Source organism: Oncorhynchus mykiss, chromosome 17 (genome assembly GCF_013265735.2).
Source record: "Oncorhynchus mykiss isolate Arlee chromosome 17, USDA_OmykA_1.1, whole genome shotgun sequence".
Lineage (NCBI taxonomy): Eukaryota > Metazoa > Chordata > Actinopteri > Salmoniformes > Salmonidae > Oncorhynchus > Oncorhynchus mykiss.
Window position 1 is genome coordinate 1,589,228 of NC_048581.1, and position 21,930 is coordinate 1,611,157.

General features: G+C 47.7%; 1 protein-coding gene across 2 annotated transcripts in view; it reads left to right on the forward strand.

The window, feature by feature from the left end:
* Positions 1 to 19,909, forward strand: part of LOC110493339 (ADP-ribosylation factor-binding protein GGA3) — a 25,739-nt gene extending 5,830 nt beyond the window's left edge. The window contains exons 3-17 of one of the 2 annotated variants that reach the window (XM_036948531.1): positions 130 to 205; positions 6,640 to 6,738; positions 7,385 to 7,508; positions 8,761 to 8,861; positions 8,973 to 9,053; positions 9,160 to 9,297; positions 9,466 to 9,547; positions 13,303 to 13,425; positions 13,948 to 14,202; positions 15,926 to 15,987; positions 16,268 to 16,389; positions 16,484 to 16,641; positions 17,023 to 17,192; positions 17,556 to 17,666; positions 19,214 to 19,909. In XM_036948531.1, coding sequence (XP_036804426.1) covers positions 130 to 205; positions 6,640 to 6,738; positions 7,385 to 7,508; positions 8,761 to 8,861; positions 8,973 to 9,053; positions 9,160 to 9,297; positions 9,466 to 9,547; positions 13,303 to 13,425; positions 13,948 to 14,202; positions 15,926 to 15,987; positions 16,268 to 16,389; positions 16,484 to 16,641; positions 17,023 to 17,192; positions 17,556 to 17,666; positions 19,214 to 19,330 — 1,819 coding nt within the window. In that variant the 3' untranslated portion in view covers positions 19,331 to 19,909. The remainder of the gene's footprint in view (positions 1 to 129; positions 206 to 6,639; positions 6,739 to 7,384; positions 7,509 to 8,760; positions 8,862 to 8,972; positions 9,054 to 9,159; positions 9,298 to 9,465; positions 9,548 to 13,302; positions 13,426 to 13,947; positions 14,203 to 15,925; positions 15,988 to 16,267; positions 16,390 to 16,483; positions 16,642 to 17,022; positions 17,193 to 17,555; positions 17,667 to 19,213) is intronic. The other variant, XM_036948532.1, reaches the window with a different exon arrangement.
* Positions 19,910 to 21,930: the final 2,021 nt, after the last annotated feature.

The window sequence follows — 21,930 nt, forward strand, 5'->3', positions numbered from 1 at the left end:
ACAGGGATTCTAAATGCCCTCTGATAGTTTTTTTTACCAGATATCTTTCATGTTGTATATAATGTAGTATTAGATAGTATTCGTTTTGAAAAACACTGCTAGTTTATAAATCTACTCTCCTATTCCCAGTCCTCAGGTTGCCACTCGTCTCCTGGCCCATAAGATCCAGTCTCCTCAGCAGAGAGAGGCTCTGCAGGCCCTCACAGTAAGATAACACACCATCATATTACTATACTATAGTAATAACTATACAATACTGTTGAAGATCCAGTCTCCTCAGCAGAGAGAGGCCCTTCAGGCCCTCACAGTAAGAGGTTGAAAGATATGAAGGAAATGCTTTGTGTGGCTTCTCTTGGTTCTTGTGGGTTCTGTCACGTGAAGGAGCGCCCAGGGTTTCACGCGGTGCTAGTTAGTGAAGAGAGAGAGAGAACTGGAACTAGGAGGGAGAGAGGGAGGGAGAGGGAGAGAGAGAACTGGAACTAGAGTAAAGAGAGAGAGAGAAAGAACTGGAACTAGAGTAAAGAGAGAGAGAGAGAACTGGAACTAGAGTAAAGAGAGCGAGAGAGAACTGAAACTAGAGTAAAGAGAGAGAGAGAGTGGTTGGTTTAAGAGGACATAATGAGGGTCAACAGTTCACCTGGCTGGTAACAGGCTTGAAGAACAGGGTTTAAACAAATGAATCGAGCCTGGAGAATGACACGAGTGCGACTTTAATCTACTCACATGTAGCGCGGTAAGCAGTGTGGTCACTGTTCAGTCTACACACTGTCTGGGGCTGTCTGTCAATGGATGCACCCTGTTCAGTCTACACACTGTCTGGGGCTGTCTGTCAATGGATGCACCCTGTTCAGTCTACACACTGTCTGGGGCTGTCTGTTATGATCTGTTATTGATGTCACTTGTTAAATCCACTTCATCAGAGTAGGTGAAGGGGGGGGGGGGGCTTCATCAGAGTAGGTGAAGGGGGGGGCTTCCTCAGAGTAGGTGAAGGGGGGGATTCATCAGAGTAGGTGAAGGGGGGGGCTTCATCAGAGTAGGTGAAGGGGGGGGGGGGGGGGGCTTCATCAGAGTAGGTGAAGGGGGGGGGCTTCATCAGAGTAGGTGAAGGGGGGGATTCATCAGAGTAGGTGAAGGGGGGGGCTTCATCAGAGTAGATGAAGGGGGGGCTTCATCAGAGTAGGTGAAGGGGGGGGGCTTCATCAGAGTAGGTGAAGGGGGGGTCTGCATCAGAGTAGGTGAAGGGGGGGATTCATCAGAGTAGGTGAAGGGGGGGGCTTCATCAGAGTAGGTGAAGGGGGGCTTCATCAGAGTAGGTGAAGGGGGGGCTTCATCAGAGTAGGTGAAGGGGGGGGGCTTCATCAGAGTAGGTGAAGGGGGGGCTTCATCAGAGTAGATGAAGGAGGGGCTTCATCAGAGTAGGTGAAGGGGGGGGCTTCATCAGAGTAGGTGAAGGGGGGGGCTTCATCAGAGTAGGTGAGGGGGAGGGCTTCATCAGAGTAGATGAAGGGGGGGCTTCATCAGAGTAGGTGAAGGGGGGGGGCTTCATCAGAGTAGGTGAAGGGGGGGGGCTGCATCAGAGTAGGTGAAGGGGGGGGCTTCATCAGAGTAGGTGAAGGGGGGGCTTCATCAGAGTAGGTGAAGGGGGGGGGATTCATCAGAGTAGGTAAAGGGGGGGATTCATCAGAGTAGGTGAAGGGGGGGCTTCATCAGAGTAGGTGAAGGGGGGGGCTTCATCAGAGTAGGTGAAGGGGGGGCTTCATCAGAGTAGGTGAAGGGGGGGGGGCTTCATCAGAGTAGGTGAAGGGGGGGTCTGCATCAGAGTAGGTGAAGGGGGGGATTCATCAGAGTAGGTGAAGGGGGGGCTTCATCAGAGTAGGTGAAGGGGGGGGGGGCTTAATCAGAGTAGGTGAAAGGGGGGCTTCATCAGAGTAGGTGAAGGGGGGGCTTCATCAGAGTAGGTGAAGGGGGGCTTCATCAGAGTAGGTGAAGGGGGGCTTCATCAGAGTAGGTGAAGGGGGGGGGGGCCTTCATCAGAGTAGGTGAAGGGGGGCTTCATCAGAGTAGGTGAAGGGGGGGGGGGCTTCATCAGAGTAGGTGAAGGGGGGGGCTTCATCAGAGTAGGTGAAGGGGGGCTTCATCAGAGTAGGTGAAGGGGGGGGGCTTCATCAGAGTAGGTGAAGGGGGGGCTTCATCAGAGTAGATGAAGGAGGGGCTTCATCAGAGTAGGTGAAGGGGGGGGGCTTCATCAGAGTAGGTGAAGGGGGGGGCTTCATCAGAGTAGGTGAGGGGGGGGGGCTTCATCAGAGTAGATGAAGGGGGGGCTTCATCAGAGTAGGTGAAGGGGGGGGGGGGCTTCATCAGAGTAGGTGAAGGGGGGGGGCTGCATCAGAGTAGGTGAAGGGGGGGGCTTCATCAGAGTAGGTGAAGGGGGGGCTTCATCAGAGTAGGTGAAGGAGGGGGGCTTCATCAGAGTAGGTGAAGGGGGGGGCTTCATCAGAGTAGGTGAAGGGGGGGCTTCATCAGAGTAGGTGAAGGAGGGGGGCTTCATCAGAGTAGGTGAAGGGGGGGCTTCATCAGAGTAGGTGAAGGGGGGGATTCATCAGAGTAGGTGAAGGGGGGGCTTCATCAGAGTAGGTGAAGGGGGGGCTTCATCAGAGTAGGTGAAGGGGGGGATTCATCAGAGTAGGTGAAGGGGGGGATTCATCAGAGTAGGTGAAGGGGGGGTCTGCATCAGAGTAGGTGAAGGGGGGGCTTCATCAGAGTAGATGAAGGGGGGGAGCTTCATCAGAGTAGGTGAAGGGGGGGATTCATCAGAGTAGGTGAAGGGGGGGCTTCATCAGAGTAGGTAAAGGGGGGGCTTCATCAGAGTAGGTAAAGGGGGGGGGGGCTTCATCAGAGTAGGTGAAGGGGGGGCTTCATCAGAGTAGGTGAAGGGGGGGCTTCATCAGAGTAGGTGAAGGGGGGGGCTTCATCAGAGTAGGTGAAGGGGGTCTTCATCAGAGTAGGTGAAGGGGGGGCTTCATCAGAGTAGGTGAAGGGGGGGATTCATCAGAGTAGGTGAAGGGGGGGCTTCATCAGAGTAGGTGAAGGGGGGCTTCATCAGAGTAGGTGAAGGGGGGCTTCATTAGAGTAGGTGAAGGGGGGGGCCTTCATCAGAGTAGGTGAAGGGGGGGCTTCATCAGAGTAGGTGAAGGGGGGGGCTTCATCAGAGTAGGTGAAGGGGGGCTTCATCAGAGTAGGTTAAGGGGGGGGGGCTTCATCAGAGTAGGTGAAGGGGGGGGGCTTCATCAGAGTAGGTGAAGGGGGGGGGGCTTCATCAGAGTAGGTGAAGGGGAGGATTCATCAGAGTAGGTGAAGGGGGGGCTTCATCAGAGTAGGTGAAGGGGGGGGCCTTCATCAGAGTAGGTGAAGGGGGGGGCCTTCATCAGAGTAGGTGAAGGAGGGGGGGGCTTCATCAGAGTAGGTGAAGGGGGGGGGCTTCATCAGAGTAGGTGAAGGGGGGGGGGCTTCATCGGAGTAGGTGAAGGGTGGGGGGGGCTTCATCAGAGTAAGTGAAGGGGGAGGGGCTTCATCGGAGTAGGTGAAGGGGGGGGGCTTCATCAGGGTAGGTGAAGGGGGAGGGGCTTCATCAGAGTAGGTGAAGGGGGGGGACTTCATCAGAGTAGGTGAAGGGGGGTGGGACTTCATCAGAGTAGGTGAAGGGGGGGGGGACTTCATCAGAGTAGGTGAAGGGGGGGGGGGGGGGGGCTTCATCAGAGTAGGTGAAGGGGGGGGACTTCATCAGAGTAGGTAAAGGGGGGGGGGGGGTTCATCAGAGTAGGTGAAGGGGGGGGGGCTTCATCAGAGTAAGTGAAGGGGGAGACACGTTTTTAGCCTACAATTTCCGGGCCCCCGCAGAAATCTAATTAACATTAATACAACAATCCCCATCAACATCTGTCTAAGTTAGAGACCAGGAGACATCTGAGGTGAAAGGTGACAGAGCTAGAGCGTTTATTTGTCAGACCAGGAGACGTCCCACAAATCAGTCTGCTCAGGAAAACGTCAGTAGCATCTGAACGGTTTGGCCTGATCACCAGTATGATGACCATTCTAATGAAAGATGAGACTCTCGCGATGTCGTTGTCCGTTTTGCTCCAGGACGTCCACGAGACTCGTCTGAAGGTCCCCCTGTACCAGTTTAACTAATGAATGGAAGGATATATGGAGATAGTTTAGTGCCTGATGAAGGGGATACATACATGTTAAATACAAATATCCTGATCTTATGTCTCAGATACAGGACAGACACTTCAGAACAAACTGCCTTTAGATGTTTTGGGGAGATTATCTGTTGTTCCATGTGTTTCTATTGGCTAATAGCAGTAAGGACAATCTGTTGTTCCATGTGTTTCTATTGGCTAATGGCATTAAGGACAATCTGTTGTTCCATGTGTTTCTATTGGCTAATGGCATTAAGGACAATCTGTTGTTTAATGTGTTTCTAATGGCATTAAGGACAATCTGTTGTTTAATGTGTTTCTAATGGCTAATAGCAGTAAGGACAATCTGTTGTTCCATGTGTTTCTATTGGCTAATAGAATTAAGGACAATCTGTTGTTCCATGTGTTTCTATTGGCTAGTAGCAGTAAGGACAATCTGTTGTTTAATGTGTTTCTATTGGCTAATAGCAGTAAGGACAATCTGTTGTTCCATGTGTTTCTATTGGCTAATAGGATTCATCTCTAGCGTCGAGCAATCCTGTATCCGGGAGTGTAATCATAGCCTCAAGCTCATTACCATAACGCAACGTTAACTATTAATGAAAATCGCAAATGAAATGAAATAAATATATTCACTCACAAGCTTAGCCTTTTGTTAACAACACTGTCATCTCAGATTTTCAAAATATGCTTTTCAACCATAGCTACACAAGCATTTGTTTAAGAGTATTGATAGCCTAGCATAGCATTAAGCCTAGCATTCAGCAGGCAACATTTTCACAACAACAAGAAAAGCATTCAAATAAAATCATTTACTTTTGAAGAACTTCGGATGTTTTCAATGAGGAGACTCAGTTAGATAGCAAATGTTCATTTTTTTCCAAAAAGATTATTTGTGTAGGAGAAATCGCTCCGTTTTGTTCATCATGTTTGGCTAAGAAAAAAATCTGAAAATGCAGTCACTACAACGCCAAACTTTTTACCAAATTAACTCCATAATATCGACAGAAACATGGCAAACGTTGTTTAGAATCAATCCTCAAGGTGTTTTTCACATATCTATTCGATGATAAATCATTCGTGGCAGTTGGGTTTCTCCTCGGAAGCAAACGGAAAAATACACGCAGCTGGAGATTACGCAATAATTGCGACGGAGGACACCAAGCGAGCACCTGGTAGATGTAGTGTAAAATGGTCAATCTTCCAATGATATGCCTACAAATACGTCACAATGCTGTCGACACTATGGGGAAACGACAGAAAGTCTAAGCTCATTCGTGACCCGTACACAGCCATATAAGGAGTCATTGGAACACAGTGCCTTCAAAATCTGGGGCACTTCCTGTTTGAAATGTCATCTTGGTTTCCACTGTAGCATCAGTTCTGTGGCACTCACAGATAATATCTTTGCAGTTTTGGAAACGTCAGAGTGTTTTCTTTCCAAAGCTGTCAATTATATGCATAGTCGAGCATCTTTTCGTGACAAAATATCGCGCTTAAAATGGGAACGTTTTTTTATCCAATGATGAAATACCGCCCCCAGAGTTCCAATTAAGGACAATCTGTTGTTCCATGTAATGAATCTGTTATTCAATGCATTTCTTTTGGCTAATAGCAGTAATGCCAAATTCAATGTTTCTTCCTATACATTATATATATATATATATCTTTGATACCTTAAGGGATCTTAAAATTCCAAATCAGATAACTAAGTGATCCTTGGTATGACCATCACAAAACAATTTCATGTGTCAGCATGTGGTGACACAGTCCTTTGTTACGTACCAAATGCACCCTATTCCCTATATAGTGCACTACTTTAGACCAGAGCCCTATTCCCTATATAGTGCACTACTTTAGACCAGAGCCCTATTCCCTATATAGTGCACTACTTTTGACCAGAGCCCTATTCCCTATATAGTGCACTACTTTAGACCAGAGCCCTATTCCCTATATAGTACACTACTTTTGACCAGAGCCCTATTCCCTATATAGTGCACTACTATAGACCAGAGCCCTATTCCCTATATAGTGCACTACTTTTGACCAGAGCCCTATTCCCTATATTGTACACTACTTTTGACCAGAGCCCTATTCCCTATATAGTCCACTACTTTTGACCAGAGCCCTATTCCCTATATAGTGCACTACTTTTGACCAGAGCCGGAAAAGGGTGACATTTGGGACCAAGGCATTGTTGATGTTTAGGGCTGTGTGTGTGGGGTCATGTGATGCCTGTTGATGGTTAACTAAGGTTGTTGAATCTAAACTGTATTTCCTGTGCTGTGTCTGGGGTAAGATCCTAAAGGGATCTGTTCCACTAGTTTCATTCACTTCCAATCACTGGGAGGGAAAAGGTTTTCCATTTGGGCTCCTAGACAGTGTAGATACACTTCCTGTAGAACCTATAGAATTCTGACATCACTGTTTCCCACAGGTTCTAGAAGCCTGCATGAACAACTGTGGCAAGAGGTTCCACAGTGAGGCGGCAAAGTTCCGCTTCCTCAATGAACTCATCAAAGTACTGTCTCCAAAGGTATGAATGACCCCAAAGGTTTTGTAAGGAATGTGTCTGTGGTCATCCCAAATGGAAGCCTATTGGGAAGCCTATTAGGCTGGGTTACTGTAGAGCTCTGTGTGGTTTAGGCTGGGTTACTGTAGACCTCTGTGTGGTTTAGGCTGGGTTACTGTAGAGCTCTGTGTGGTTTAGGCTGGGTTACTGTAGAGCTCTGTGTGGTTTAGGCTGGGTTACTGTAGAGCTCTGTGTGGTTTAGGATGTGTTACTGTAGTTTAGGCTGGGTTACTGTAGACCTCTGTGTGGTTTAGGCTGGGTTACTGTAGAGCTCTGTGTGGTTTAGGCTGGGTTACTGTAGAGCTCTGTGTGGTTTAGGCTGGGTTACTGTAGACCTCTGTGTGGTTTAGGCTGGGTTACTGTAGAGCTCTGTGTGGTTTAGGCTGGGTTACTGTAGACATCTGTGTGGTTTAGGCTGGGTTACTGTAGTTTAGGCTGGGTTACTGTAGATTAGGCTGGGTTACTGTAGATTAGGCTGGGTTACTGTAGAGCTCTGTGTGGTTTAGCTGTGTGGTGAAGCTGAAACTGTGTGTGTGTGTTAACAGTTCCTGGGTCAGTGGAGCGGTGCGGAGGTGAAGCTGAAACTGTGTGTGTGTGTGTGTGTTAACAGTTCCTGGGTCAGTGGAGTGGTGCAGAGGTGAAGCTGAGGGTGACGGAGGTTCTGTACAGCTGGACTTTGTGGCTGAAAGAAGAACCCAAGATTCAGGAGGCCTACCGCATGCTGAAGAAACAAGGTCCATTACAACACCTCAGAGCCTCAGAACCGCTACTCAGAACCGCTATACCTCAGAACTCTAGCACCTTAGAACCAGGAGGCCTATCGCTCAGGAAACGAGGTCTGTTACCGCTCAGAACCATTATACCTTAGAACCAGGAGGCCTATCGCTCAGGAAACGAGGTCTGTTACCGCTCAGAACCATTATACCTTAGAACCAGGAGGCCTATCGCTCAGGAAACGAGGTCTGTTACCGCTCAGAACCATTATACCTCAGAACTCTAGCACCTTAGAACCAGGAGGCCTATCGCTCAGGAAACGAGGTCTGTTACCGCTCAGAACCATTATACCTTAGAACCAGGAGGCCTATCGCTCAGGAAACGAGGTCTGTTACCGCTCAGAACCATTATACCTTAGAACCAGGAGGCCTATCGCTCAGGAAACGAGGTCTGTTACCGCTCAGAACCATTATACCTCAGAACTCTAGCACCTTAGAACCAGGAGGCCTATCGCTCAGGAAACGAGGTCTGTTACCGCTCAGAACCATTATACCTTAGAACCAGGAGGCCTATCACTCAGGAAACGAGGTCTGTTACCGCTCAGAACCATTACACCTTAGAACCAGGAGGCCTATCACTCAGGAAACGAGGTCTGTTACCGCTCAGAACCATTATACCTTAGAACCAGGAGGCCTATCACTCAGGAAACGAGGTCTGTTACCGCTCAGAACCATTACACCTTAGAACTCTAGCACCTTAGAACCAGGAGGCCTATCACTCAGGAAACGAGGTCTGTTACCGCTCAGAACCATTATACCTTAGAACTCTAGCACCTTAGAACCAGGAGGCCTATCACTCAGGAAACGAGGTCTGTTACCGCTCAGAACCATTACACCTTAGAACCAGGAGGCCTATCGCTCAGGAAACGAGGTCTGTTACCGCTCAGAACCATTACACCTTAGAACCAGGAGGCCTATCACTCAGGAAACGAGGTCTGTTACCGCTCAGAACCATTATACCTTAGAACCAGGAGGCCCATCACTCAGGAAACGAGGTCTGTTACCGCTCAGAACCATTATACCGCAGAACTCTAGCACCCTAGAACTGTTACAGCTTAGTTACAGGAGGCATGTTTAAAAAAAAAACAAGGTCCATTATGATACAGAACCGTTACAACATGTGGGCCCAGGTCAAAGGTCGGGCTCTGTAAAGAGAATCAGGTGGCGGTTTGGGGAAACAACCACTCATTGTCTCTCCGTGTCTGTTCTTCAGGCCTTGTGAAGAAGGACCCTAAACTCCCAGACACCATTGTGATGCCTCCTCCCTCACAGAGAGCTGAGGACTCTGTGTTCAACCAGGAGGACAAGGCCAAGGTGTGTGTGTGTGCGTGTGCGTGTGTGTGTGTGCGTGCGTGTGTGTGTGTGTGCCTTTTTTAGTTGATCTTCTTGTCCTATCTCTCTTAATGTGTGTTTGTGTGTTTCCAGTTGTTAGCCACACTCCTGAAGAGCAGTAGTCCTGAAGATCTGCAGACAGCCAACAGACTGATCAAGAACACCATCAAAGAAGTGAGACCGTGTGCGTGTGCATGTTGGTGTGTGTGTGTGCGTCTGTCTGTCTGTCTGTCTGTCTGTCTGTGTTGGTGATGGTTGACTGCTGTATTGTTGTCTGTAGGAGCAGCAGAAAGCAGAGCTTGTATCTAGACGTGTCTCTACCCTGGAGGAGGTCGCTAGCAGAACCAGACAGCTGAGAGAGTTACTACAGCAACACGGTCTCACTGGGCCCTCCACACACCACACTGACCACCTGAAGGTATGGGGCTGTTTCTCTCTGTGCGTCTACTAAACAGATACCGTGTGTGTGTGTGTGTGTGTGTGTGTGTGTGTGTGTGTGTGTGTGTGTGTGTACACTAAACAGATACCGTGTGTGCTGTACACAGACGGTACTAACACATGACTGTGTATCCTGTCCTTCCTGTAGGCCCTCTACGAGAGCTGTGATAGGCTCAGACCCAACCTTTTCCGATTGGCCAGCGACACTGTCGACGATGACGAAGCTTTAGGTAATTTATCTACGTTTATTATTTAGTCTTTATGTATCCAGATCTACATTGATCATTTAGTCTCTATGTATCCAGATCTATGTTGGTCATTTAGTCTCTATGTATCCAGATCTATGTTGGTCATTTAGTCTCTATGTATCCAGATCTACGTTGATAATTTAGTCTCTATGTATCCAGATCTACGTTGATCATTTAGTCTCTATGTATCCAGATCTACGTTGGTCATTTAGTCTCTATGTATCCAGATCTACGTTGATCATTTAGTCTTTATGTATCCAGATCTACGTTGATCATTTAGTCTCTATGTATCCATAGAATCTGGGATCTATTCACACAACTGAACGTGTCATATTAGCAAAGATGATTCCTCAGTAAAACTCAATAATCACCATTACTATTCTGAGTGTCGGAGTGTTCTGTCTTATCATTTAATTGGTCAGAGATATTTTATAAAGACATTTTTACATCAGCAGTTGTCACAAAGTTCTTCACAGATATTCTGCCATGAAACCCCAAAGAGTAAGCAATGCTGTAGCATGGAAAAACTCCCTAGAAAGGCAAGAACCTAGGAAGAAACCTAGAGAGGAACCAGGCTCTGGGGGGTGGCCAGTCTTCTTGCTGTACCAGGTAGAGAGGAACCAGGCTCTGGGGGGTGGCCAGTCTTCTGGCTGTACCAGGTAGAGAGGAACAGGCTCTGGGGGGTAGCCAGTCTTCTGGCTGTACCAGGTAGAGGGGAACAGGCTCTGGGGGTGGCCAGTCTTCTGGCTGTACCAGGTAGAGAGGAACCAGGCTCTGGGGGGTGGCCAGTCTTCTGGCTGTAGCGGGTAGAGAGGAACCAGGCTCTGTGGGGTGGCCAGTCTTCTGGCTGTACCGGGTGAAGATTTAATATGTTTTAGTCCTTCTCTTCACGTCTAACTGCTAGCTGGGTTACTGACCCAATGCTCTAACTGCTAGCTAGGCTACTGACCCAATGCTCTAACTGCTAGCTGGGTTACTGACCCAATGCTCTAACTGCTAGCTGGGTTACTGACCCAATGCTCTAACTGCTAGCTAGGCTACTGACCCAATGCTCTAACTGCTAGCTGGGTTACTGACCCAATGCTCTAACTGCTAGCTAGGCTACTGACCCAATGCTCTAACTGCTAGCAGGGTTACTGACCCAATGCTCTAACTGCTAGCTAGGCTACTGACCCAATGCTCTAACTGCTAACTGGGTTACTGACCCAATGCTCTAACTGCTAGCTAGGTTACTGACCCAATGCTCTAACTGCTAGCTAGGCTACCTGCTGGTTACTGACCCAATGCTCTAACTGCTAGCTAGGCTACTGACCCAATGCTCTAACTGCTAGCTAGGCTACTGACCCAATGCTCTAACTGCTAGCTAGACTACTGACCCAATGCTCTAACTGCTAGCTGGGTTACTGACCCAATGCTCTAACTGCTAGCTGGGCTACTGACCCAATGATCTAACTGCTAGCTAGACTACTGACCCAATGCTTTAACTGCTAGCTAGACTACTGACCCAATGCTTTAACTGCTAGCTAGACTACTGACCCAATACTGACCCAATGCTCTAACTGCTAGCTAGGCTACTGACCCAATGCTCTAACTGCTAGCTAGGCTACCTGCTGGTTACTGACCCAATGCTCTAACTGCTAGCTAGGCTACCTGCTGGTTACTGACCCAATGCTCTAACTGCTAACTGGGTTACTGACCCAATGCTCTAACTGCTAGCTAGGTTACTGACCCAATGCTCTAACTGCTAGCTAGGCTACCTGCTGGTTACTGACCCAATGCTCTAACTGCTAGCTAGGCTACTGACCCAATGCTCTAACTGCTAGCTAGGCTACTGACCCAATGCTCTAACTGCTAGCTAGACTACTGACCCAATGCTCTAACTGCTAGCTGGGTTACTGACCCAATGCTCTAACTGCTAGCTGGGCTACTGACCCAATGCTCTAACTGCTAGCTAGGCTACTGACCCAATGCTCTAACTGCTAGCTAGGCTACTGACCCAATGATCTAACTGCTAGCTAGACTACTGACCCAATGCTTTAACTGCTAGCTAGACTACTGACCCAATGCTTTAACTGCTAGCTAGACTACTGACCCAATACTGACCCAATGCTCTAACTGCTAGCTAGGCTACTGACCCAATGCTCTAACTGCTAGCTAGGCTACCTGCTGGTTACTGACCCAATGCTCTAACTGCTAGCTGGGCTACTGACCCAATGCTCTAACTGCTAGCTAGGCTACTGACCCAATGCTCTAACTGCTAGCTAGGCTACTGACCCAATGATCTAACTGCTAGCTAGACTACTGACCCAATGCTTTAACTGCTAGCTAGACTACTGACCCAATGCTTTAACTGCTAGCTAGACTACTGACCCAATACTGACCCAATGCTCTAACTGCTAGCTAGGCTACTGACCCAATGCTCTAACTGCTAGCTAGGCTACCTGCTGGTTACTGACCCAATGCTCTAACTGCTAGCTAGGCTACCTGCTGGTTACTGACCCAATGCTCTAACTGCTAGCTAGTTTACCTGCTGGTTACTGACCCAATGCTCTAACTGCTAGCTGGGTTACTGACCCAATGCTCTAACTGCTAGCTAGGCTACCTGCTGGTTACTGACCCAATGCTCTAACTGCTAGCTAGGCTACTGACCCAATGCTCTAACTGCTAGCTAGGCTACCTGCTGGTTACTGACCCAATGCTCTAACTGCTAGCTAGGCTACCTGCTGGTTACTGACCCAATGCTCTAACTGCTAGCTAGGCTACCTGCTGGTTACTGACCCAATGCTCTAACTGCTAGCTAGGCTACCTGCTGGTTACTGACCCAATGCTCTAACTGCTAGCTAGGCTACCTGCTGGTTACTGACCCAATGCTCTAACTGCTAGCTAGGCTACCTGCTGGTTACTGACCCAATGCTCTAACTGCTAGCTAGGCTACCTGCTGGTTACTGACCCAATGCTCTAACTGCTAGCTAGGCTACCTGCTGGTTACTGACCCAATGCTCTAACTGCTAGCTAGGCTACCTGCTGGTTACTGACCCAATGCTCTAACTGCTAGCTAGGCTACCTGCTGGTTACTGACCCAATGCTCTAACTGCTAGCTAGGCTACCTGCTGGTTACTGACCCAATGCTCTAACTGCTAGCTAGGCTACCTGCTGGTTACTGACCCAATGCTCTAACTGCTAGCTAGGCTACCTGCTGGTTACTGACCCAATGCTCTAACTGCTAGCTAGGCTACCTGCTGGTTACTGACCCAATGCTCTAACTGCTAGCTAGGCTACCTGCTGGTTACTGACCCAATGCTCTAACTGCTAGCTAGGCTACCTGCTGGTTACTGACCCAATGCTCTAACTGCTAGCTAGGCTACCTGCTGGTTACTGACCCAATGCTCTAACTGCTAGCTAGGCTACCTGCTGGTTACTGACCCAATGCTCTAACTGCTAGCTAGGCTACCTGCTGGTTACTGACCCAATGCTCTAACTGCTAGCTAGGCTACCTGCTGGTTACTGACCCAATGCTCTAACTGCTAGCTAGGCTACCTGCTGGTTACTGACCCAATGCTCTAACTGCTAGCTAGGCTACCTGCTGGTTACTGACCCAATGCTCTAACTGCTAGCTAGGCTACCTGCTGGTTACTGACCCAATGCTCTAACTGCTAGCTAGGCTACCTGCTGCCCTATTTATTGTATTTTATGTTCTGTTCATTCTTGTCTTCCATGTTGTGTTCCTTCCATTCCAGCTCAGATCCTGCGGGCCAATGATGAGCTGACCCTGGTGGTCAACATGTATAAAGACATGATGGGGGGGAGAGAGAGCAACAGGATGAGAGGAGGAGGTGGTGGAGAGCGCTCCATAAACAACGGTACATCTGTCTAGCTCCTCTCTACACCACTCATACATTGTGGTTTTTGTCTGTCAAGGTCTACTAACAGGGTGTGTTGTCTTGTGTTTGTTCCTCCCCCCTCCAAGGTTTTCCATTAGGCAGAGAACCTTGTGTGTGTTGTAGTGGAGTTTCAGTCTGAATGTCTCTGTGTTGTCATGTCAGTGGAGTGTTGTCTCTATCCCTAGGACAGAGTACCTACCTGTGTTTTCTACTGTTCTGTGTTCTGTTCTAGTGTTGTCTCTATCCCTAGGACAGAGTACCTACCTGTGTTTTCTACTGTTCTGTGTTCTGTTCTAGTGTTGTTTCTATCCCTAGGACAGAGTACCTACCTGTGTTTTCTACTGTTCTGTGTTCTGTTCTAGTGTTGTTTCTATCCCTAGGACAGAGAACCTACCTGTGTGTTCTAGTGTTCTGTGTTCTGTTGTAGTGTGACATCATAGAGGACGTGTTGTTTCAGTGTGAATCTCAGTGGTTGTATTTTCATATAGTCTCCATCCCCAGGTCCCAGCAGCCCCAGAGAGATAAAGAGTTACCATCTAATAGACCTGTCAGCCCTGGACTCTCCACAGACACATAGACCACCTTCTAAAGACATGTCTTCCTCCGTCTCACCTCCCCACCACGTCTCCTCCTTCCTGTCCTCCTCCTCTACCCCCCAGCCTCGGCTTGGCACCCCTCCTCCCTCCTCTTCCTCTCCTCCCTCCCGTCAACGGCTCAACAGTACTCCCCTATCTCTAATCGATCTGGACGCGACAGGTTCGTACAGGTTCTGTTTCTGCTGTGATGTCTTTATGATCCAGATGTGTTGTGAAACAGTATTCTCTTCCTGTATCTGGACTGTAGTGGTGTTCATGATGAGGTTCTGTGTCTAATGTTAACAGGGATACGGTGGGGCAAAAAAGTATTTAGTCAGCCACCAATTGTGCAAGTTCTCCCACTTAAAAAGATGAGAGAGGCCTGTAGTTTTCATCATAGGTACACTTCAACTATGACAGGCAAAATGAGAAAAAAAATCCAGAAAATCACATTTTTTTATGAATTTATTTGCAAATTATGGTGGACAAAAGTATTTGGTCACCTTCAAACAAGCAATATTTCTGGCTCTCACAAACCTTTAACTTCTTCTTTAAGAGGCTCCTCTGTCCTCCACTCGTTACCTGTATTAATGGCACCTGTTTGAAGTTGTTATCAGTATAAAGACACCTGTCCACAACCTCAAACAGTCACACTCCAAACTCCACTATGGCCAAGACCAAAGAGCTGTCAAAGGACACCAGAAACAAAATTGTAGACCTGCACCAGGCTGGGAAGACTGAATCTGCAATAGGTAAGCAGCTTGGTTTGAAGAAATCAACTGTGGGAGCAATTATTAGGAAATGGAAGACATACAAGACCACTGATAATATCCCTCGATCTGGGGCGCCACGCAAGAGCTCACCCCGTGGGGTCAAAATTATCACAAGAACGGTGAGCAAAAATCCCAGAACCACACGGGGGGACCTAGTGAATGACCTGCAGAGAGCTGGGACCAAAGTAACAAAGCCTACCATCAGTAACACACTACGCTGCCAGGGACTCAAATCCTGCAGTGCCAGACGTGTCCCCCTGCTTAAGCCAGTACATGTCCAGGCCCGTCTGAAGTTTGCTAGAGAGCATTTGGATGATCCAGAAGAAGATTGGGAGAATGTCATATGGTCAGATGAAAAAACTCAACTCGCCGTGTTTGGAGGACAAAGAATGCTGAGTTGCATCCAAAGAACACCATACCTACTGTGAAGCATGGGGGTGGAAACATCATGCTTTGGGGCTGTTTTTCTGCAAAGGGACCAGGACGACTGATCCTTGTAAAGGAAAGAATGAATGGGGCCATGTATCGTGAGATTTTGAGTGAAAACCTCCTTCCATCAGCAAGGGCATTGAAGATGAAACGTGTCTGGGTCTTTCAGCATGACAATGATCCCAAACACACCACGCGGGCAACGAAGGAGTGGCTTCGTAAGAAGCATTTCAAGGTCCTGGAGTGGCCTAGCCAGTCTCCAGATCTCAACCCCATAGAAAATCTTTGGAGGGAGTTGAAAGTCCGTGTTGCCCAGCAACAGCCCCAAAACATCACTGCTCTAGAGGAGATCTGCATGGAGGAATGAGCCAAAATACCAGCAACAGTGTGTGAAAACCTTGTGAAGACTTACAGAAAACGTTTGACCTCTGTCATTGCCAACAAAGGGTATATAACAAAGTATTGAGATAAACTTTTGTTATTGACCAAATACTTATTTTCCACCATAATTTGCAAATAAATTCATTAAAAATCCTACAATGTGATTTTCTGGATTTCTTTTTCTAATTTTGTCTGTCATAGTTGAAGTGTACCTATGATGAAAATTACAGGCCTCTCTCATCTTTGTAAGTGGGAGAACTTGCACAATTGGTGGTTGACTAAATACTTTTTTGCCCCACTGTACGTGTGTTCTTTATTCAGGGCTGGATAAACCAGCATCGTCTCAAAGCCAGAGCAGCACGTACTACCATGAACTCCTCCAGGTACCAGTTACCTCTGGGTGCGCCCTAAATGGCTCCCTATTCCCTACATAGTGCACTACTTTTGACCAGAATGGCTCACTATTCCCTACATAGTGCACTAGATTTGACCAGAATGGCTCCCTATTCCCTACATAGTACACTAGATTTGACCAGAATGGCACCCTATTCCCTACATAGTGCACTACTTTTGACCAGGGCCCATGGGGTTCACAACAACACCAGATCATATTTACACTGATTTGTTCCTCTTCAACACAGATGCCTATTCTTCTTATTTCAGATGAGAGGAAGAGAGGAGAACACAGGGAGAGACCATTCCCTGACCACGTGGGGGTGTGGAGGGAGAGACCACCCAATGGTGGCCCGGGGTTGCGGCAGTGGCTCGTCAAATGGAACAGACTGGTGAGGGATGGATTGATGGATGGATGGATGGATTGAGAAAGAGGGCGAGAGACATAGTTATCGTGACGATTCAATCTCTTCTTCTTCCTATCAGGGCGTGCCTTCAGAATCGTCCAATTGTGATGTCAGGATCACCATCAAACTCACAGAGTCAGCCAATGACCGAGTCAGGATCTCCAGTGAAATCAGAGAGTTTCAATCTCCCAGAATCCTTAGCAGAGATCCACGTCCCACTGGAATCCATTAAACCAAGTAAGGTTGTGTCCTAAAATGGCACCCTATTCCCTATAGAGTGCACTGTTTTTAACCAGAGGTAACTGATAAAAGGGAACCATTTGGAACACAGCCCTAGTTTTTGTCATTTTCTTATGATCTTTTAAACACAGTAATACACAGAATAGGGGTGTGTCCCAAATTGCATCCTAATTCCTTTATAGTGCACTTCTCTTGACCAGAGCCCTATGGGTGCACTATATATAAGGAGCCATTTTGGATGCACACTAGGAATTAGTGTTGTCACTACAATTGTCTGTAGTCATTCATGTTAATGGAGACCTCTGGTCTTTTCTATTTCAAGTCATCTGTTCTCTGTTGGCACGTCTGAGGTGTTCATTTCCTGAATGTCTCCGATAGGTCGATTGGAGCCAATCACAGTGTACGACCAGAATGGCGTCCATGTTTCCCTCCATTTCGCCAAAGACCCGCCCCCGGGACACCCTAACGTTGCTGTGGTTATCGTCTCCACGGTGAACACCTCCGCACTCCCTGTTAAAGACATCCTGTTTCAGGCTGCCGTTCCCAAGGTAACAGACAAACGCCCAAATATGGACAAGACATTTTTAAACCCATACATTTTCTAACTTTAAACAATCTCTCTCCTTGTCTAATGAATCCTTCGTTTCCATCAATGACTGGTTGACTGATTGAATGACTGACTGTCAGGGTTCGCACGGGTCCTTGAATTTGAGGGAATTGGGCCTGGAAAGTCCTTGAAAAGTCCTTGAATTTGATGTTTAATTAAGAAGGTGTGGGAACCCTGGACTGATTGATTCATTGATTGAGTCATTGATCTTACTGAATGACTGTCTGGTTGACTGAATGACTGGCTGACTGAATGACTGGCTGGCTCACTGGCTAGCCGACTGATCTCCCTGTCTGTCCTCCAGACCATGACAGTGAAGCTCCAGCCGTCTTCAGGGAATGACCTCCCCTCCTACAACCCTCTGCTGCCCCCTGCTGCCATCTCACAGATACTGCTCCTCTCCAACCCACACAGGGTGAGTCTACTGCTCAACCTGACACACTGGAAACACCTTGTTTTGTTATCGTCAGACCTGTGACTTGGCCGGCATTCATTCATAAGGCTCATCATCAACAAGTGAACTTCATTGTCAACCATGTGTCTTTTAAAGGCAGTCTCCCTGACGTTCGTATTGAGGGTAAAAGCTGTGGATGCTATCTCAAGAGTTTATTAACTGTTAATGTCAAGTGCCGTGGCTTGTTGACAATGTGCCTTTGATGGAATGGTGGTGATTTGTGTGTTATCTCCCTCCCAACGTCAGGTGTGTTTGATTAGAATGGTGATGGTTTGTGTGTTATCTCCCTCCCAGCGTCAGGTGTGTTTGATTAGAATGGTGATGGTTTGTGTGTTATCTCCCTCCCAACGTCAGGTGTGTTTGATTAGAATGGTGATGGTTTGTGTGTTATCTCCCTCCCAGCGTCAGGTGTGTTTGATTAGAATGGTGATGGTTTGTGTGTTATCTCCCTCTAGCGTTAGGTGTGTTTGATTAGAATGGTGATGGTTTGTGTGTTATCTCCCTCCAGCGTCTGTTATCTCCCTCCCAGCGTCAGGTGTGTTTGATTAGAATGGTGATGGTTTGTGTGTTATCTCCCTCCCAGCGTCAGGTGTGTTTGATTAGAATGGTGATGGTTTGTGTGTTATCTCCCTCCCAGCGTTAGGTGTGTTTGATTAGAATGGTGATGGTTTGTGTGTTATCTCCCTCCAGCGTCTGTTATCTCCCTCCCAGCGTCAGGTGTGTTTGATTAGAATGGTGATGGTTTGTGTGTTATCTCCCTCCCAACGTCAGGTGTGTTTGATTAGAATGGTGATGGTTTGTGTGTTATCTCCCTCCCAACGTCAGGTGTGTTTGATTAGAATGGTGATGGTTTGTGTGTTATCTCCCTCCCAACGTCAGGTGTGTTTGATTAGAATGGTGATGGTTTGTGTGTTATCTCCCTCCCAACGTAAGGTGTGTTTGATTAGAATGGTGATGGTTTGTGTGTTATCTCCCGCCAGCGTCTGTTATCTCCCTCCCAGCGTCAGGTGTGTTTGATTAGAATGGTGATGGTTTGTGTGTTATCTCCCTCCCAGCGTCAGGTGTGTTTGATTAGAATGGTGATGGTTTGTGTGTTATCTCCCTCCAGCGTCTGTTATCTCCCTCCAGCGTCTGTTATCTCCCTCTAGCGTCAGTGTGTTTGATAGAATAGTGATGGTTTGTGTGTTATCTCCCTCCAGCGTCTGTTATCTCCCTCCCAGCGTCAGGTGTGTTTGATTAGAATGGTGATGGTTTGTGTGTTATCTCCCTCCAGCGTCTGTTATCTCCCTCCAGCGTCTGTTATCTCCCTCTAGCGTCAGTGTGTTTGATAGAATAGTGATGGTTTGTGTGTTATTTCCCTCCAGCGTCTGTTATCTCCCTCTAGCGTCAGTGTGTTTGATAGAATAGTGATGGTTTGTGTGTTATCTCCCTCCAGCGTCTGTTATCTCCCTCCAGCGTCAGGTGTGTTTGATTAGAATGGTGATGGTTTGTGTGTTATCTCCCTCCAGCGTAAGGTACGTCTGCGCTACAAGCTGACCCTGGTCCACGGTGATGGAGAGCAGAGCCTCAGTGAGATGGGAGAGGTGGAGGACTTCCCTGACTGGGTCTCCTGGATGGGCCTCTGATCTGAGAGAACCCTGCATGGAATTCTAGAACCTGACAGAGAGAGAGACATTCTAGAACCTGAGAGAGAGAGAGACATTCTAGAACCTGACAGAGAAATATTCTGGTACCTGATAGAGAAAGGTTCTGCAGCATAATGTGGAACCCTCTGCGATTGCTGCCTTGACCGCCATGATGTCATGTAGTTGGTCATGTGATCTGTGATGCGTGTGTATTTACTTTTGATATGCGGTCATCCTTGGAGGTTCTTAAAAACTGATATTTATTTAGTATTTGAAGTAGGCTCTGGGAGACCACTCTAGTGTTAGGTGTGGGTGTGTCCATTTGTGTGTTCTTGTGTTTGTCTGATTGACCCGGCTTTGTCAACTCGGTGCCAAATGACCCACCTGGGTTACGTTTCTCCACCTTTTTATACCAAACTAGACCAGGTGAACCAGGTGCCTCTGCTACTGACCTGTTGTTCACCTGGCTCCTGTGTGAGTTGCTTGTTGTGTTTTTGTTCATCGTCTGATTGATTGATTGATGCCTCAGATACGACACTCTGAAATCTGCGATCAATAAAACATAGAATGCTGTTCTTATCTGGAAGTCTTCTGTGGTCATTCAGGATTAGAACCTGTAACCTTCTGGTCCCTATCCCAGTGCCTAGTCCACAAGATTAGAACCTGTAACCTTCTGGTCCCTATCCCAGTTCCTAGTCCACAAGATTAGAACCTGTAACCTGGTCCCTATCTCAGTTCCTAGTCCACAAGATTAGAACCTGTAACCTTCTGGTCCCTATCCCAGTGCCTAGTCCACAAGATTAGAACCTGTAACCTTCTGGTCCCTATCCCAGTGCCTAGTCCACAAGATTAGAACCTGTAACCTTCTGGTCCCTATCCCAGTGCCTAGTCCACAAGATTAGAACCTGTAACCTTCTGGTCCCTATCCCAGTTCCTAGTCCACAAGATTAGAACCTGTAACCTTCTGGTCCCTATCCCAGTTCCTAGTCCACAAGATTAGAACCTGTAACCTTCTGGTCCCTATCCCAGTTCCTAGTCCACAAGATTAGAACCTGTAACCTTCTGGTCCCTATCCCAGTTCCTAGTCCACTGCACTAGCAGGGGGGAAAGCACCCGTCAATGACTCATTTAGAACGTCAGTAGATTAAAAAGGTGATTAGTTAAAGTTGGAAAACAAAAGTCACAACTGGGATTCAAACTGGCAGCCATGTGGGTCACAACCCTTCAAACTGTCAACCTTATGGGTCACAACCCTTCAAACGGTCAACCTTATGGGTCACAACCCTTCAAACGGTCAACCTTATGGGTCACAACCCTTCAAACGGTCAACCTTATGGGTCACAACCCTTCAAACTGTCAACCTTATGGGTCACAACCCTTCAAACTGTCAACCTTATGGGTCACAACCCTTCAAACTGTCAACCTTACGGGTCACAACCCTTCAAACTGTCAACCTTATGGGTCACAACCCTTCAAACTGTCAACCTTATGGGTCACAACCCTTCAAACTGTCAACCTTACGGGTCACAACCCTTCAAACTGTCAACCTTATGGGTCACAACCCTTCAAACTGTCAACCTTATGGGTCACAACCCTTCAAACTGTCAACCTTACGGGTCACAACCCTTCAAACTGTCAACCTTACGGGTCACAACCCTTCAAACGGTCAACCTTATGGGTCACAACCCTTCAAACTGTCAACCTTATGGGTCACAACCCTTCAAACTGTCAACCGTATGGGTCACAACCCTTCAAACTGTCAACCTTATGGGTCACAACCCTTCAAACTGTCAACCGTATGGGTCACAACCCTTCAAACTGTCAACCTTATGGGTCACAACCCATGTGTAAATGCCCTCCATCCTACCACCCGTAAGACATGTTCTTATTTGACTCTCCCTGTAGGAAACCTCGCACACTGGCCTGTCACAAAGCTCTCTGCCCACGGAGCTTTTTCCATCCAATCAATTCATCCCTGACTGGATTTGCCGACGGTCTCTCCTTCCTCCCCGACGTGTTGCGCTTGTGTTCATTTCCCCTTCACTGGTCTGAAAAGAAATGACATGCCTCCACCAGTACAATGCATTGAGATTGGTGGGAAGTAGTGAACAAGTGTACACCAGGAAGATCCCAGTCAGTTATTTAATCTCCATTTAGCAGACATATTTATTGTTAGATGTTTGATGCAGATATGCAGCAGGGTGGGTCCGTCTGATAAAGTGACAAATACAGATATACAAAACAAGGTGGTGGAAGACCCCCGGCCGCGTCCCAAATTACACCCTATTCCCTACATAGTGCACTACTTCTGACCAGAATGGCACCCTATTCCCTCTCTAGTGCACTACATTAGACCAGAATGGCACCCTATTCCCTCTGTAGTGCACTACTGTTGACCAGATTGGCACCCTATTCCCTCAGTAGTACACTAGTGTTGACCAGAATGGCACCCTATTCCCTCTGTAGTGCACTACTGTTGACCAGAATGGCACCCTATTCCCTCTGTAGTGCACTACTGTTGACCAGAATGGCACCCTATTCCCTCTGTAGTGCACTACTGTTGACCAGAATGGCACCCTATTCCCTCTGTAGTGCACTAC